General features: G+C 36.8%; 1 protein-coding gene across 29 annotated transcripts in view; it reads right to left on the reverse strand.

The window, feature by feature from the left end:
* PBRM1 (polybromo 1) overlaps positions 1 to 14,313 on the reverse strand; it is a 96,446-nt gene that overhangs the window by 80,846 nt on the left and 1,287 nt on the right. For 15 of the 29 annotated variants that reach the window (XM_054694532.1, XM_054694610.1, XM_054694586.1 and 12 more), the window contains 5 exons: positions 12,033 to 12,158; positions 10,290 to 10,442; positions 9,462 to 9,559; positions 4,521 to 4,668; positions 1,134 to 1,277 (listed from right to left, as the gene is read on the reverse strand). In XM_054694532.1, coding sequence (XP_054550507.1) covers positions 1,134 to 1,277; positions 4,521 to 4,668; positions 9,462 to 9,559; positions 10,290 to 10,442; positions 12,033 to 12,080 — 591 coding nt within the window. In that variant the 5' untranslated portion in view covers positions 12,081 to 12,158. Of the gene's footprint in view, positions 1 to 1,133; positions 1,278 to 4,520; positions 4,669 to 9,461; positions 9,560 to 10,289; positions 10,443 to 11,102; positions 11,419 to 12,032; positions 12,301 to 14,313 lie in introns of those variants that run through there. The other 14 variants (XM_054694594.1, XM_037530451.2, XM_054694592.1 and 11 more) reach the window with 7 other exon arrangements.

Here is a 14,313-nt window from a genome sequence, read left to right on the forward strand (position 1 = left end):
TGCAGGAGAGAGATGTGATTCCTTTTACTATCCCTTTCCCCTCACCTGACCTTTACTTATACAGGAAGTATTTATCAGAACCTACATGTCAGGCACTGTTGGATGCTAGGAATCAGTGAACAAGTTAATATCTTTGGTTCTGCTATCATTCTACTTGGGGGAAGTCAGAAAAGAAACATGTAAACTAACTAATAAGTTATTTCACATACAATGATAAAAACTGAAGGCCACAGAATGATGTGATGATGGGAAAGAAATATGGAGAAAAATGACTTAGATAGGGCTGTCAGGAAAGTCCTCCCAACTGACATTATTTTAAGTGATGCTAGAATAATAAAAAAGTCACAGACAAAGCCAAGGAAGCATGTTCTAAGCATAAATAAGAGCAACTATGAAATTCCAGAGGCAGGAACATACTTGGCATGTTCTTAGAATAATAATCAGTCTAAACTACAAAAATATTCCTAACCAAGGAGATTGCATTCATTATCCAATTTTTAATTACAACACTGTTTACCATTACATATCTTAATCTAGCAATGTTGGGTCAGTCTTTTGTAATATGAATATTCTCTTTAAAGCTGAGCAGGAAAAAATACTAATGTCAGAATAATTAGTGAAAACAATCATGTATGGCACAGATTGTCAAGGATGTCCTAGGATCCCTTGTAATTAGAATGAAGGCTCTCAGGCCCTCCCTGGTGGCACAAGAGGTTCAGATGCAGCCTATGAGGGCTGTCCGCAGCCACAGCAGCACTAGTTTGATTCCCAGCTAGGGAGTTACCAACATGGCGCAGCAGATCTCTCCTGTCTCGCCTGCTGCTCCCCTCAGCAATGTATTTCAGTCAGTCTGCCTGTTCTGTCTCCCCACTCTGTTTCTGGTGGGTCCTCTTACCTCCCATACCTCTGGCTTGTACCCCAGTTCTTGTATACATAAATAAATCTTTAAAAAAATAAAAAATAAATAAAGTGTGGATGCTCTCTGGCTGTCTGTTCCTTATTTCTCCCAGTTAAATTAATACAATTAATACACAGGAAGCCCAGCTGCCCACAGCAGTGTAGAGGAAATCACAGGTGGGGGCCCTGTCACCTCTTAATAGTCCATCTATCACCATTTCCAGCTACACACTTACTCCTTCAGTCACCGTGCCTTGATTGTCTTGCCCATCTTCATCATCCTCTTCATCATCTGCTTCTCCTTTCTGAACAAACTCATTTCTTGTTCGAAGGTACAAATCCCAGAGTTTACAAGCAGCTTTATATTCAGGAGAATCTGGCTATATATTAGCAAAGAAACAAATACCACTTTAGCATTTTATTGTAACTCAATTACTACTTTTTTTTTTATAGAGGCATGTTTTGTTTTATTTATTTATTTATTTGTTTGTTTGTTTGTTTATACATGCACTGGGTACAGTCAGAAGCGCGGGAGGGTGAGAGAATTCACCAGAGCCAGAGCGGGGAGCAGAGCAGGCAGAAGGACCGAAGTACACTGCTGAGGGGAGCAGTGAGCGGCAGGAGAGGTCTGCGTGCCATGTGGGACCCTCCTCTGGTGGCAGGGGAGCAGCTGGGGATTGAACTGGCGCTGCGGAGGCCGCAGGCAGCTTCGCAACCCAGCGTTCAACCGCTGCGCCACCGGGGAGGCCCTCAATTACTACTTTTAAAGCATCCTATTCCTAGAAACTAGTATTCTGAGACATAACTTTGAAAACCCTATCACAGATTTAAAAATTCTTATGATTAAAAGATACATGGGGCCTCCCTGGTGGTCAGGGGTTAAAGATGCAGTGCTATCAAGCTATCGCCAGCTACTGCAGCTCAAGTTTGATTCCCGCCCGCCAGAGAGCAATACACTTGGCACAGTAGACCTCTCCTGTCTCCGCTACTCCCCTCAGTAGATCTGCCTGTTCTGCTCCCCACTCTCTTTGTTGAATCCTCTCACCACCACTCGTCCTGCATCTCTAGCCTGCACCCCAGTTCTTGTATGCATATATAAATAAATCTTTAAAAAAAAAAAAAAAACATGGGCATAAATTCGTCCTCTGAAGAACTAAGTATATGTTTTAAAGGCATTCTGAAATCAACTCATTTACTTATGTCCTATCTCATTACAGAGACTCAAAAATGACAATTTAAGGGATAGAAGTCTAAAGGATAAAAGCTAATAATAATACTTCTACTTTTAAACTACTTAATACCTTGTTTGAAGATTTCTGTTCTGAAGTATGATTGGGCATGAACTCTAACTGAAGTTTTCCAGTAAATCAATGCTGGATGCAATGTTAAAAACAAAAACCCAATGATACAATGTTAAAACTATACCTATGTGTTGCCAGATGAGCAAGTTAACACTCAAGCCTATGTTCACCTTGGGGGTATTTTTAAAAGAAAATAAACCCAAGCTTTAGTTTTTAAGATGCCTCAAGGCTGCAAGAACAGGAGATAAAGGCTAGAGTCTACCAGAAGCTGGGGACTCCAAAGGCTATGGTTGCAGCATAAGCAGAAAATTCAGTTTCTGTGCTGCCAAAGAGCAAGGAAGACTATCCATCTCAACCTCTGTGCAGCTCAACCCTTGCCTATCTTTTCATGATAAGCTAATCCTCACAAAAATAGGTCAGGCACCCAGGATAAGCGACACATCTTCTCTGCATGAACCCAACTTCAAACTAAGCTTCAAATAGTCTCTAGGGATAAAGTTCTAAGAACTATGAGCTCATGATCAAAAATCATGAAACACAGGAATCAAAGAATTATAAGAGAACGCTATGAGAAATGAAAGAAAAATCAAATGTAAATATTTCAGATATTGAAATTATCTGGCATAGAATAAAAAATAAATTTGTTGAATATGTTTAAAGCAGCAGTGGACTTGAGGATATGAGCAAAGTACAAAAGATTCTTAAAAAAAGCCCTCCAAATCTATGAACCAGAGATACTCTATGGGGGGGCAGAGGGCGGGAGGGGAGGGATTGGGGTCAAAATAAGAGGGTTGCAATTGTATGGGGAATATAAAAATAAAATTTATTATAAATAAATAAATAAATATGTTAAGAAAAAAATAATAAAACAGCATTGTATGGAATAAATAAATAAATAAGCCTTCCAAAGCACAAAATAAATAAATATGAAAATGCAAAAGCTGAATATTGGTTTAAAAGAAGATTTCAAAGCCCAAAGAACTAAAAAAATAATGTAAAAAGAAACACAGAGACAAAAAAGGGGACTATAAACCGTTAAGAGATATGGAAACCTAAGAAAGACCTAATAAAATATCCCATCAGAGTTGACAAGGAGAAGAGAGAATCGGGTAAGGCTATATACAAAGACATTTGCTAAAAACTTTAGATGATGAAAAACACCAATGCAAAGACTAAGAAGGCCAACAGCTCCTAAATTATACAAATATAAAGATACTCATATCTAGGCATATCACAGTGAAATTGTAGAATACAAAACACAAAAAGAACATATAAAAAAAAAATCCAGAAAGATAACCTTTAAAGGAACTACAATTATATTGACAGATGACTTCTCCACAGCAATAAAAGAATGAAAAATAAAGATAGTAGTATATTTGTGAGTAAAAATACTATCTAAAATAACATTTTTATGAGATTAAAAATTTGCCACAATAGAAACAATATACACAGAATTAGTAAAATAAATAGGGAGATTTATCCTAAGACCTTTGCAGGAGGTCTTAGAAGAAGGGTTAAGATGCTGATTAACTTTTGGCTTTGATAAGCCAATTATACCTAGTAAAACTTCTTGGATAAAAAGTAAAAGACTATCAACAGATTTTTTAATTTCCAAACTATACAGGGAATAGGAGAGAATACACTACAAACACAATGAAACCAAAGGTCAAGGTGAAATAAAAGGCCAGAAAGAGAGCGATGAGAACATGGGAAGAATGACAACACTGACAATGCAGATAAATGTGGAGGATGGCCACTTCAGGGTGCTGTTACACCTGTGGGGGAAAAATGTAGACTCCTATCTCACAGAAGACACACAAATTAATCTCAGTGCATTAAAGGCTTATATGTAGAAAATAAAGCTATTAAAGTTTTGGGAAAAAATGTAAGAGAAAAATAATTTCATAACCACTGGGCAAGAAGAATTTCTGAAACATGATACAAAGAACAATAAACCAGAAAGTTAAATACTGACAAACTGAAAGTAAAAACATCTCTTCATCAGAAGATTATGTATAAGGTGACCACACACAGAGAAAAAATATTTTCAACACATATAACCAAAACAGGATTCATATCGAGAATATATTTAAGACTTCTGGAAATAAATATGCAAATGACAATTCATGGAAGAAATGGGCAACAGATTTGAACAGATACAGAAGAAATAAGAATGGCCCAGAATCAAATGAATATTAAGTGTCTTTACAAATAAGAGAAATGTAAAGCATGAGAAATCACTACTTACCCACCAGACTAATACACACTAAAACATCAGACAATTACCAAATTGGATACCTTCCACATCTGATGCACTCTTACCTTGTAATAGGCCTTTGCATTGTTAAAAAGCAGTTGGAAATCAGCAGTCAGCAGATTGACATCATCATACTCTTCCATTTTTAGTTTCTGCTGGATTTTCATCAAGTCAATGGGCTGAGAAACTACTTCATAATAGTCTGGTTGATTTCTGTTTTAATTAAAATTTTTTTAAAAAGTTATTAATACAAAGCCTGTACAAAGCTGTATTTCAAAACTATCTGTAGAAATGTCCATCATTTCAAGTGAAATTAGACTTACTGCCATTGTTAAAACTGCAGGGGAACAACAGAAACGAAATGCTTATCCATTCCCTTTTCAAATAACAGATATAAAAAACTAAATTAACATCTGTGATGGTCTTTTTATATGCCAGATATTTAAGATTTAGAGCATTAGCACTAAAACCATGTTAACAGTATCTTTTGTAAATGAAAATAAAGTATCTTTCCATGTTCAATAGTGGGTGAAAAGGGACACATGTTTCAAAGCTGGATTGTCTTTCTTCAATTAGAGACCACAAAATTTTTTCTGCCAAGTACTATCAAGTGACATTATATATACTGTTCTAATATTAATTACAAATCAAATATCAAATGACAAAGGAGAAAGATGAGCCCTTGGTTCGAGGAACTATCAGAACTATCAAAGATAAAAGAATGTAAGAAACATGTAAACTATGAGCAAACCATTAAGACAAAAAAGCATGGAAATGATAAACTCAAAATCCAGAAAAGTAATTATGTCTTGGAGCAGAGAGAGGGACAGTGAGAGATACACAGGAAACTTCAAGAGTAGTTATAAAGATAATTTTTTGGATTGGGTTTTGGGTTCCTGGATGTTTTATTTTTTCCAAACACAATTCCATGAAACAAGTAAATCTTCTGAAAAATAATCTAAGTTAGTTTAACCTGCAGCTTGCTGGCTACCCACTGTAGCATGACAATCACAAACTGACTTAAATCTTAACTCGCCCTACTAGTTTTCTACGCTGCTATAGAAAATATCACAAAGTTAATGGCTTAAAACAATACAAATTTATTATCTTACGGAAGTCTGAAATGGGTCTCGTTGGACTAAAAAGCAAGGTGTTAGTATTCCATGTGGAGGTTCCAGGGAACACTCCTTTTCCTTGCACTTTCCACCTTCTCGAGACCACCTGCATTCTCCTCCACCTTCAAAAATCAAACTCTGAGTCTTCTGACTCCTTTCCTGTTTAAGGACACTTGTAATTACACTGGGTACATCTAGATAATCCAGGATACTCTCTCTTTCTCAAAGTGAGTTGATGAATGAACTTAATTTTTCTTTATCCTGTAATACAACATATTCACAGGTTCCTGGAATTAGAATATGGACATATGGGGAGGGAGGGTTATTCTTTTATTATACCCACGTATTTTCAAAATAAATTACTTCAAGCGCCAGAGTTTGAAGGGAATAGTGATGTTATTTTGACAGCAAGAGAGAAAGGAAGCTAGTCAGAGTGGAACATAACTTCAACAGGGAGGTGAATATTTGTTTTGCTTCACTGGACCACAGGAGTCAAGTCCCAAAAGTAAGTGGGGGAAAAAAGAGAAAGTAAAGAGAAAATAATCATTGTAGCCTCTCTCTCTATTTTGAAAACTGATCCTTTTAACTATAACAGCTACAACTTCACTGCTATCTTAAAAGTTGTAAATATTTCTTTAAAACAGGCTTCACAATCAAGGAACTACAGAAATAACAAACTAAACCCAAAGTAAAGTTAGCAGAATGAAATAAATTTATATAAAGCAGAGATAAATAAAATAGAAAATAGAAAAAAAAACCTCAACAAAGTGATTTTTCTTGAAAATAAACACAACTGATAAACCCTTAGCTAGATTAAGAAAAGACACAAATAAAATCAGAAATGAAAGAGGGACATTAAAATGGTGCAAGGGATTAAGACACAACCCATGAAACTATCCGCAGCCACTGCAGCACGAGTTCGATCCCCGGCCAGGGAGCAACCCACATGGTGCAGCAGACCTCTCCTCACTTGCCTGCTGTTTCCCTCAGCAGTATATTTCAGTCAATCTGCCTGTTCTGTTCCCCACTCTGTCTCTGGTGAATCCTCTCACCTCCCCCCAACCTCTGGCCTGTACCCCAGTTCATAAATCTTTTTTTTTAAAAAAAAGAGAGATGGGCCTCTCTGGTGGCGCAGGCGGTTGAGCGCCACACCATGAAGCTGTTTGCAGCCTCTGCAGTGCGGGTTTGAATCCCACATGGCGCAGCAGACCTCTTCTGTCTCACCCGCTGCTCCCCTCAGCAGTGTGTTTCGTCAGTCTGCCTGTTCTGTTCCCTGCTGTCTCTGGTGAATCCTCTCACTCTCCTGCACATCTGGCCTGTACCCCAGCACTTGTATAAATAAAATTAAAAAAAATCTTCAAAAAAAAAAAAAAAAGAGGGCCATTACAATGAATGTCACAGGAATAAAAAGGATTATAGAAGAATACTATGAACTATGGCAATAAATTGGATAACCTAGAAGAAATGCATAAATTTCTAAAAAACATAAACTTAACCAACAATGATTTTGAAGAAACAGAAAACCTGAACAGACTGATAATTAGTAAGGAGAAATCAGTAATCAAAAAAACCCTAGCAAAGAAAAAGCTGAACCTAATGGTTTTGCTGGTGAAATCTAGTAAACATTAAAAGAAAGAACAAGAACACTTCTCAAACTTCCCAAAATTTGGAGGAGGAAACACTAACACTGTGAAGTCAGCTATGCTCTGACATCAAAGACAAAGACACTATAAGCAAAACTACAGACCAATATCCTTAACAAACATTGATGCAAAAATCCTCAACGAAATACTAGAAAATAAAATCAGCAGCATAATATTACAATACACCATAACTAAGCAGAATGTATTCCATAAATGCAGGGATGGCTCAACATATGAAAATTGATAAAATATGGTATGTTAATAGAATGAAGGAAAACAGCCACATGATCATCTCAATTGACACAAAAAAAATCTAACAAAATTTAATAATCTTCATGATAAAAACACTCTACAAATTAGGTCTATATGAAAACTACCTCAACATAACAAAAGCTATATAGAAAAAAGCACACAGTTAATGTTGTATACAACGGTAAAAAAATAAAAAATTTCCCCTAAGATCAGGAACAAAACAAAGATACTTGCTCTCCCAACTTCTTTCCAATATAATACCAGTATTGGAAGTCCTAGCCAGAATAATTAGGCAGCAAAAAGAAACAAAAGGCAAACAAACTGAAAATGAAGAAGTAAAATTATGTCTGGTCACAGATCATATAATCTTATATGCAGAAAGCTCAGACTCTACAAAAAAAATTGTAAGAAACTTCAGCAAAATTGTAAGATATAAAATCTACATAAACAAAAGTCAGTCACATTTCTATATACTAACAGTGAACAATCCAAAAAGGAAATTAAGAAAATAAATCCATTTATAATAGTAGTAAAAGGAATAAACCTTAGGGAATAAACCAATGAGGTGAAAGACTTATATACTGAAAACTACACTTTAATTTCTTGTAGAAATTAAAGAGACACAAATAGGTGGAAAGACACCCCTTGTTCTTGGTTTGGAAAGCTTAATATTGTTAAGATACCCATACTATTCAAGGCAATCTACAGATCCAATATAATTCCAATCAGAATCTCAAGAAAGAGAAAGAGCTACTCTGAAATTCATAAAGAATCTCAACAAAGACCAAACAGCCAAAACTATCTTAAAAATGAAGAACACAGTTGGAAGACTAATTTAATCATCATTCTTCAAAGAAAGAGAACCAATAGGATACAGAGAGATTAACATAAGAGAAGATTTATTATTGGAATTGCTTCATGTGATTAAAGAGACAGAGAAGTCCCATATAAGTCTGAAGACCCAAGAACTAGGAGTGCTTTGAGCTCATGGGCAGAAGGAGATGGATATCTCAGATCAAACAAAGAGCACTAATTTGTTCTTTCTCCACCTTTTAGTTCTATTCAAGACCTCAGGGGATTGGATGATACTCAACTGCATTGGTTTAGCCTTTTTGTTCAGTCTTCCTAATCAGATACTAATTTCTTCCAGAGAAATCCTCTCACATAATAATATTTTACCAACTACCTGGTCATCGCTTAGCCTAGCCTACACATGAAATTAACCATACTTTTTGATTTTGAAATTATGCCAAAATCACAAGTGTGGCAAGGATTTGAGGAAATTGGAACCAGTGTACACTTGTTAACAGGAATGAAAAACTGTACAGCCATTATGGAAAACAGCATGGAGATTCCTTAAAAAAAAAAATTTAAATTGGAAATGCTATAAGATCTAGCAATCTCACTTCTAGGTGTACATCCAAAAGAAATGAGAGCATTTCAAAGAAGTATTTGCACACCCATGTTTACTGCAGCATTATTCACAATAGCTAAGAGATGGAAGCAACCAAATATTTATCAATGGATAAATGGATAAACAAAATGTGGTATATAATCCTGTCACATACTACAATATGGATGATTCTTGAGGGCATTGTGCTAAGGGAAGTAAGTCAATCACAAAAGATAAACAACTTATGATTTCCCTTTTATGATCTAAAGTAGTCAAACTCATAGAAATAAAAAGCACAATGTTGGTTGCCTGGAGGAAGGGACAGGAAGTTGTGTAAGAGTTTCAATTTTGCAATATGAAGAAGTCCTGGAGCTCAATTGTAAAACAATGGGAATTAACCTGTACACTTATAAATGGTCAAGACTGTAAATTTTATATTGTGTGCTTTTTACATTTTTTAAAAATATATGCTTCACTACATCTTGACACTAAAACATGGACTTTCGTATTATTTAAACCATTCTGTCCAAAGGAAAACTCAACTACTACACGTTTTAAACATGGATTGGGAACCAAATCCCTCCCACTCACTTTCCAACTCACCTTCGCTTTGGGGCCCTGATGAAGAGCTCACAGAGGAGCCTGCCCTGATCGTCCTTATAGTCTCGAATGGTGTTGTATAGCTCATGGCACACAGCAATCTATACACAAGGAGAAAACCACCAGAAAAGTGAACAGAAAGCCAGTGTAAACATCACAATTATCTTTATATTAAGTATGTCCATATAAAGCAAGTACGGGAGGGGGGAATGACAACCCTCCAAATTTCTATATGGGGGCCTCCCCGGTGGCGCAGCAGTTGAGCGCTGGGTTGCGAAGCTGCCCGCGTCCTCTGCGGCACCGGTTCGATCCCCGGCTGCTCCCCGGCCACCAGAGGAGGGTCCCACATGGCGCGCAGACCTCTCCTGCCGCCCGCTGCTCCCCTCAGCAGTGTCCTTCGGTCCTTCTGCCTGCTCTGCTCCCCGCTCTGGCTCTGGTGAATTCTCTCACCCTCCTGCGCTTCTGACTGTCCCCAGTGCTTGTATAAATAAATAAAAAATCTTTAAAAAAAAAAAAAAAAAAAAAAAGTGGCAAGTCTTACACATGGCTGCACTGCAATCACAACAGTGCCTGACACATGACAAGTTATTTGAGTGGATATATAGTGTGACATACTGATATCCTTTATTATTACATAATATTATGTGCTATATAAGCATATAATACTATATGCTATATGCTTATATATGCTATATAAGAATTTTGGCTAACTTTGAAAGAAATGTTCAGAATATTAAGCCAGAAGAAAAAGAAGTGGATGGACCTGGCATTACAGAAAGGTAGGGAATTGTAAGAAAAACAAGCAGGAACTATGTGATGCAAGTTACTCACAGGGTCTACAGTGGGAAGATTGGAAAGTCTCCTCCTTTTCCTGCTCGGGCCTGGTGTGGACACAGCGTGGTGCCCGTCATCAAAGTCCCCGCTGACACTACTCGACGGAGAGGTGGCTCTTCTTCTCTTGGAACCCATGGAATCCAACTTCTTCTATAAAAGATAAATAGCCATGTTCTTATATTTAAATTTAGACCACTGAGCTCTTAGCTGGTCACCTTCTGCAAAGACTCTAGTTCATTTAGGAAGGTATTTTAACTGTTGGAAAGAAGCTTTACTAACTATAAATTTTTCAGTTTAAGTCCCAGACCTTGTTGCTTTAGCCCCTTCACTTACCAGAATGCTACATTTAAAATGTGGATGGGACAAATTCAGCAAAAGTGTACTTGTTTGCATATCACTGATTTGGAATGACTCAACCACTTCTGGCCCCAAATTTACACTGGAGTATACTGGAGTTTGAAAATACACATGTTGCAGTATAACAATGTACTGGAGTTATCAATCCCTCAGCCCTGAAACAGGCAGGCCTCAGGCAAAGGCCCTAAGAAGGTCACTTCTGGAGTCAGTGGCCTCATCTATTTTTCCATGTGTGTTTTACAAGATCACTTTCCAGTTGGGCCATGATGTGGAAAAGACTAGGAGGGAATGCCTGATACAAATAAGTAGTTCAAAACATAGGAGGACAGACAATAATTTTACCTAGCATTTTAGATGCATCACAAAATTGATACACTGAAAATGGATTTTCTCTCTTCATTAAAGGATCTACAAAACTTATCCCTAGAAAACACTTAATGTGACCTGACATACCGATACTAAGGTAGTAAAGGGAGCTTTGACACTTTTTTGTGAATCCAAATTAACTCCTTTTCAGTTATATGGTACTCAATTCCTGTGGGGTGTGAAAAAACAGCTTTAAGTTTCAGTAGATGATCTGTAAGGACTTCAAATGTGAGCTTTAGATGCTGCCTGGCCTTTCAGAAACAAGCTACTAAGTAATTAATCTTAATCCAATTTCACAAATAATTTGACTATAATACAAGAAACATAACCATTGCAATGATCTGCTGAAGAAGAAAGGGTATATACACAAGAAGGTACTACAATGCTTATATAATTTAAAAACAGTATCAAATAGTATATTGTGATTTGAAATGTCTTTCTCTAAAGCTAAAAGAAAAAAATGGACTCATCAACATTCAATTTCAGGAAACTAAGATACCAGCAGTTGAAAGAATGGGTTGCCAGTAGTATGGAGAGCAAAACTGTGGATCTCCAGGGAACACAAAACAGTAGCAAAACAACCAATAAAAAATCCTGGTAAACAATTAAGAAACAAGAGGAATCTATCTCTTCCTCTGAATTACAATCCACATGGTATTTAAAAACAGAGCCTGTCATGATGACTTTTCTTTCTATAGGCTTTGGTTTGTTACACAGTGTATTACTTTGCAATTGGCTACCACTGGCAAAAATGCTTTGAAGGGGCTAAGTCAAGGAGAGCCAAGTTTTGCTTATTTATTTATTTATTTTTTAAAAAGGTTAGTAAACTGGCCTCAATTAATTAAGAAGAAGAAACTAAGGACTACTCCTTTGTAAATAATCTAGAGGAGGACATTAAGTGAATTTGATGTGAGGAGGGAATCTTTATGGAAGGTATAACAAAAATTTAAGAAAGGTAGAAGGGAAAAGGCAAGGAAGGACAGAAAAGGAAAAGGTTGTAGATGATCAGTAATTTACCAGCTTTACCAGAGCACAACCAGCGCCTCGAAAAGCCAGTCTCCTCATTATGTCTGAAGGCCAAGTGAAGCCAGTGGGAGAAGGCAGGGCTTTAGAAGTGCTGATTCAATGTTAGTATATTCAAAACTGAAAGAGAAGAACAAGGCAGAGAAAGGGGAAATAAAAAAGAAGGGTCAGAAGGAGTAAAAATGAGTACGGATAGAAAACATTCAGATAGAACTGCTTAGAGAAAGGTAAGAGAACTGGAGAAAACAAGCATTAACAGTTCTCTGGTGCCAACCAAAATGCTATAATGACTCAGGCACCAATATTACCTGACATTTCTTCCACTTTAAAACCAAATACTTTTATATGCATAAAGGTGTCTCACTGAGGTTCCCCTTTACTCACATGGAATGATTGTCAATTCCAGGAATGAAGCATGCCTGCACAATTGCCCCCTAGTCAATAAGAACAGAGTTCAATCACAGAGCTGGAAAAGAAAGTGAACACATGTGACAGATTCACATGTGACACCAAGTGTTGGCAAGCTGGGACAAACCAAGAATGGCTCATGTGAGCAAAAACACTGGAAAACTGCTCTCCCCCCCCCGGCCCCCCCACACCCTTTAAAAAATTTTAAAGACAACATTTCTGTCCAAAAGTCCTATCAGCATTGGAAAGACACCACATACAACTTTAGAAAGGTTAACAAAAAATAAACCCTCAATTATTTTACTTTTAGAAATAATCCACTTTTATAATTTACTTTTATAAAAATTACTTCTATAAATAACTGAAAATCAAATGACAAAAAAATCATTGGTTATATAGTTTAGACTATAAAAGTTCATGTGTCACTAATTTACTCTAGTAAGAAAATGACACATTTTAAAGATCATTCTCAAATATTTTCTTATCCAAAGGATACAGTTTAAAATTAATTTTGGAAGTTTGGCAAGACAGGCAATGTGGCCTGGTGGGTGGAAAAGCAACAGGACCTGAGCTCAAATTAAGAGTCCCAGGTCTTCCACTGCTAATTAACTGTTAAATGTTGCTAGAGTCACTTTTCAGATGTTTCTTCATCTCTGAAATGAGACTGTTGTGACAGTGAAATGTACATGAAAACACTTTGAAATGTCAAAGTACAAAAAAAATGGTAAGTTTTACCTCCAGGACTGCAATCTCTTTCCTTGCAGGAATAGGATTTTATTCATTTTTGTAGCCCAGGCTTGTAGAATAGAATTTAGTATTGAGTGATCAATTTAACCTTTTAATAAACATATTAAAAAATGTGTAAATAGAACAATTTTTAAAAGTCAGGGCATTTTAAAAGCCCTGTTTGCATCTCTTCAGCAACTGAAGAGCATGGAAATAGATCCGAGAGCTCAATTACAAATATTAAAGCCACAGAGATTAGTCACACAAAAATCTGACAGTCAAAGATAAAGAGTTACTTTATGGGGGGCCTCCCTGATGGTGCAGGGGTTAAAGTCTCACCGCTATCAAGCTATTACCAGCCACTGAAGCATGAGTTCGATCTCCAGCCAGGAAGCTAACCCACATGGCCCAGCAGACCTCTTCTGTCTTGCTGCTGCTCCCCTCAGCAGTGTATTTCAGTGGATTTGCCTGTTTTGCTCCCCACTGTCTCTGGTGAATCCTCTCACCTCCCCACACCTCTGGCCTACACCCCAGTTCTTGCATGCATAAATAAATAAAAATAGGGCCTCCCCTGGTGGCACAGCAGTTGAGCACTGGGCTGCAAGGCTGCCCGTTTGTTCCCCAGCTGCCTGTGAGGGTCCCACTAAATAAATAAATAAATAAAAAATAAATCTTTTAAAAAAAAACAAGAACTTTATGCCATGCAACTGGGAAACTACCTACACAGTATAGCCAAACAGTATATTTTGAAGTTTATACGCTGTTAGGGTATTAGTTTATACACTATTTTTACAGCAATTACTTGGTACTATAATACATGCTTGAAACAAATAACTTTAGAAAACAAAAGGCTTAAAAGGGAAAAAAAACACAACTCTACTTTCTAGAGAAAAACTACCCTTAACACTGGTGTTCACAGCTTTTAATACTTATTCTGTGCCTTAGTTGCCTTTAAAAAAAAACACAGTGTTAAACCATTTATTTATTTTGCAGCTTGTGTCTTAACTCAGGGAAGATTCTTCCAAGATCAAATTTCCTATGTTTAATGAATGGCTTGATAGTAGTTTATGATATAGATATATATCACAATCTATTACTCTTGGAGATTTGTACAGAATATCAATATTTGAGGTATTTTGTA

The sequence above is a fragment of the Talpa occidentalis genome, unplaced genomic scaffold (genome assembly GCF_014898055.3).
Source record: "Talpa occidentalis isolate TD23 unplaced genomic scaffold, MPIMG_talOcc4v2.1 talOcc4.10, whole genome shotgun sequence".
In the NCBI taxonomy this organism is placed as follows: Eukaryota; Metazoa; Chordata; class Mammalia; order Eulipotyphla; family Talpidae; genus Talpa; species Talpa occidentalis.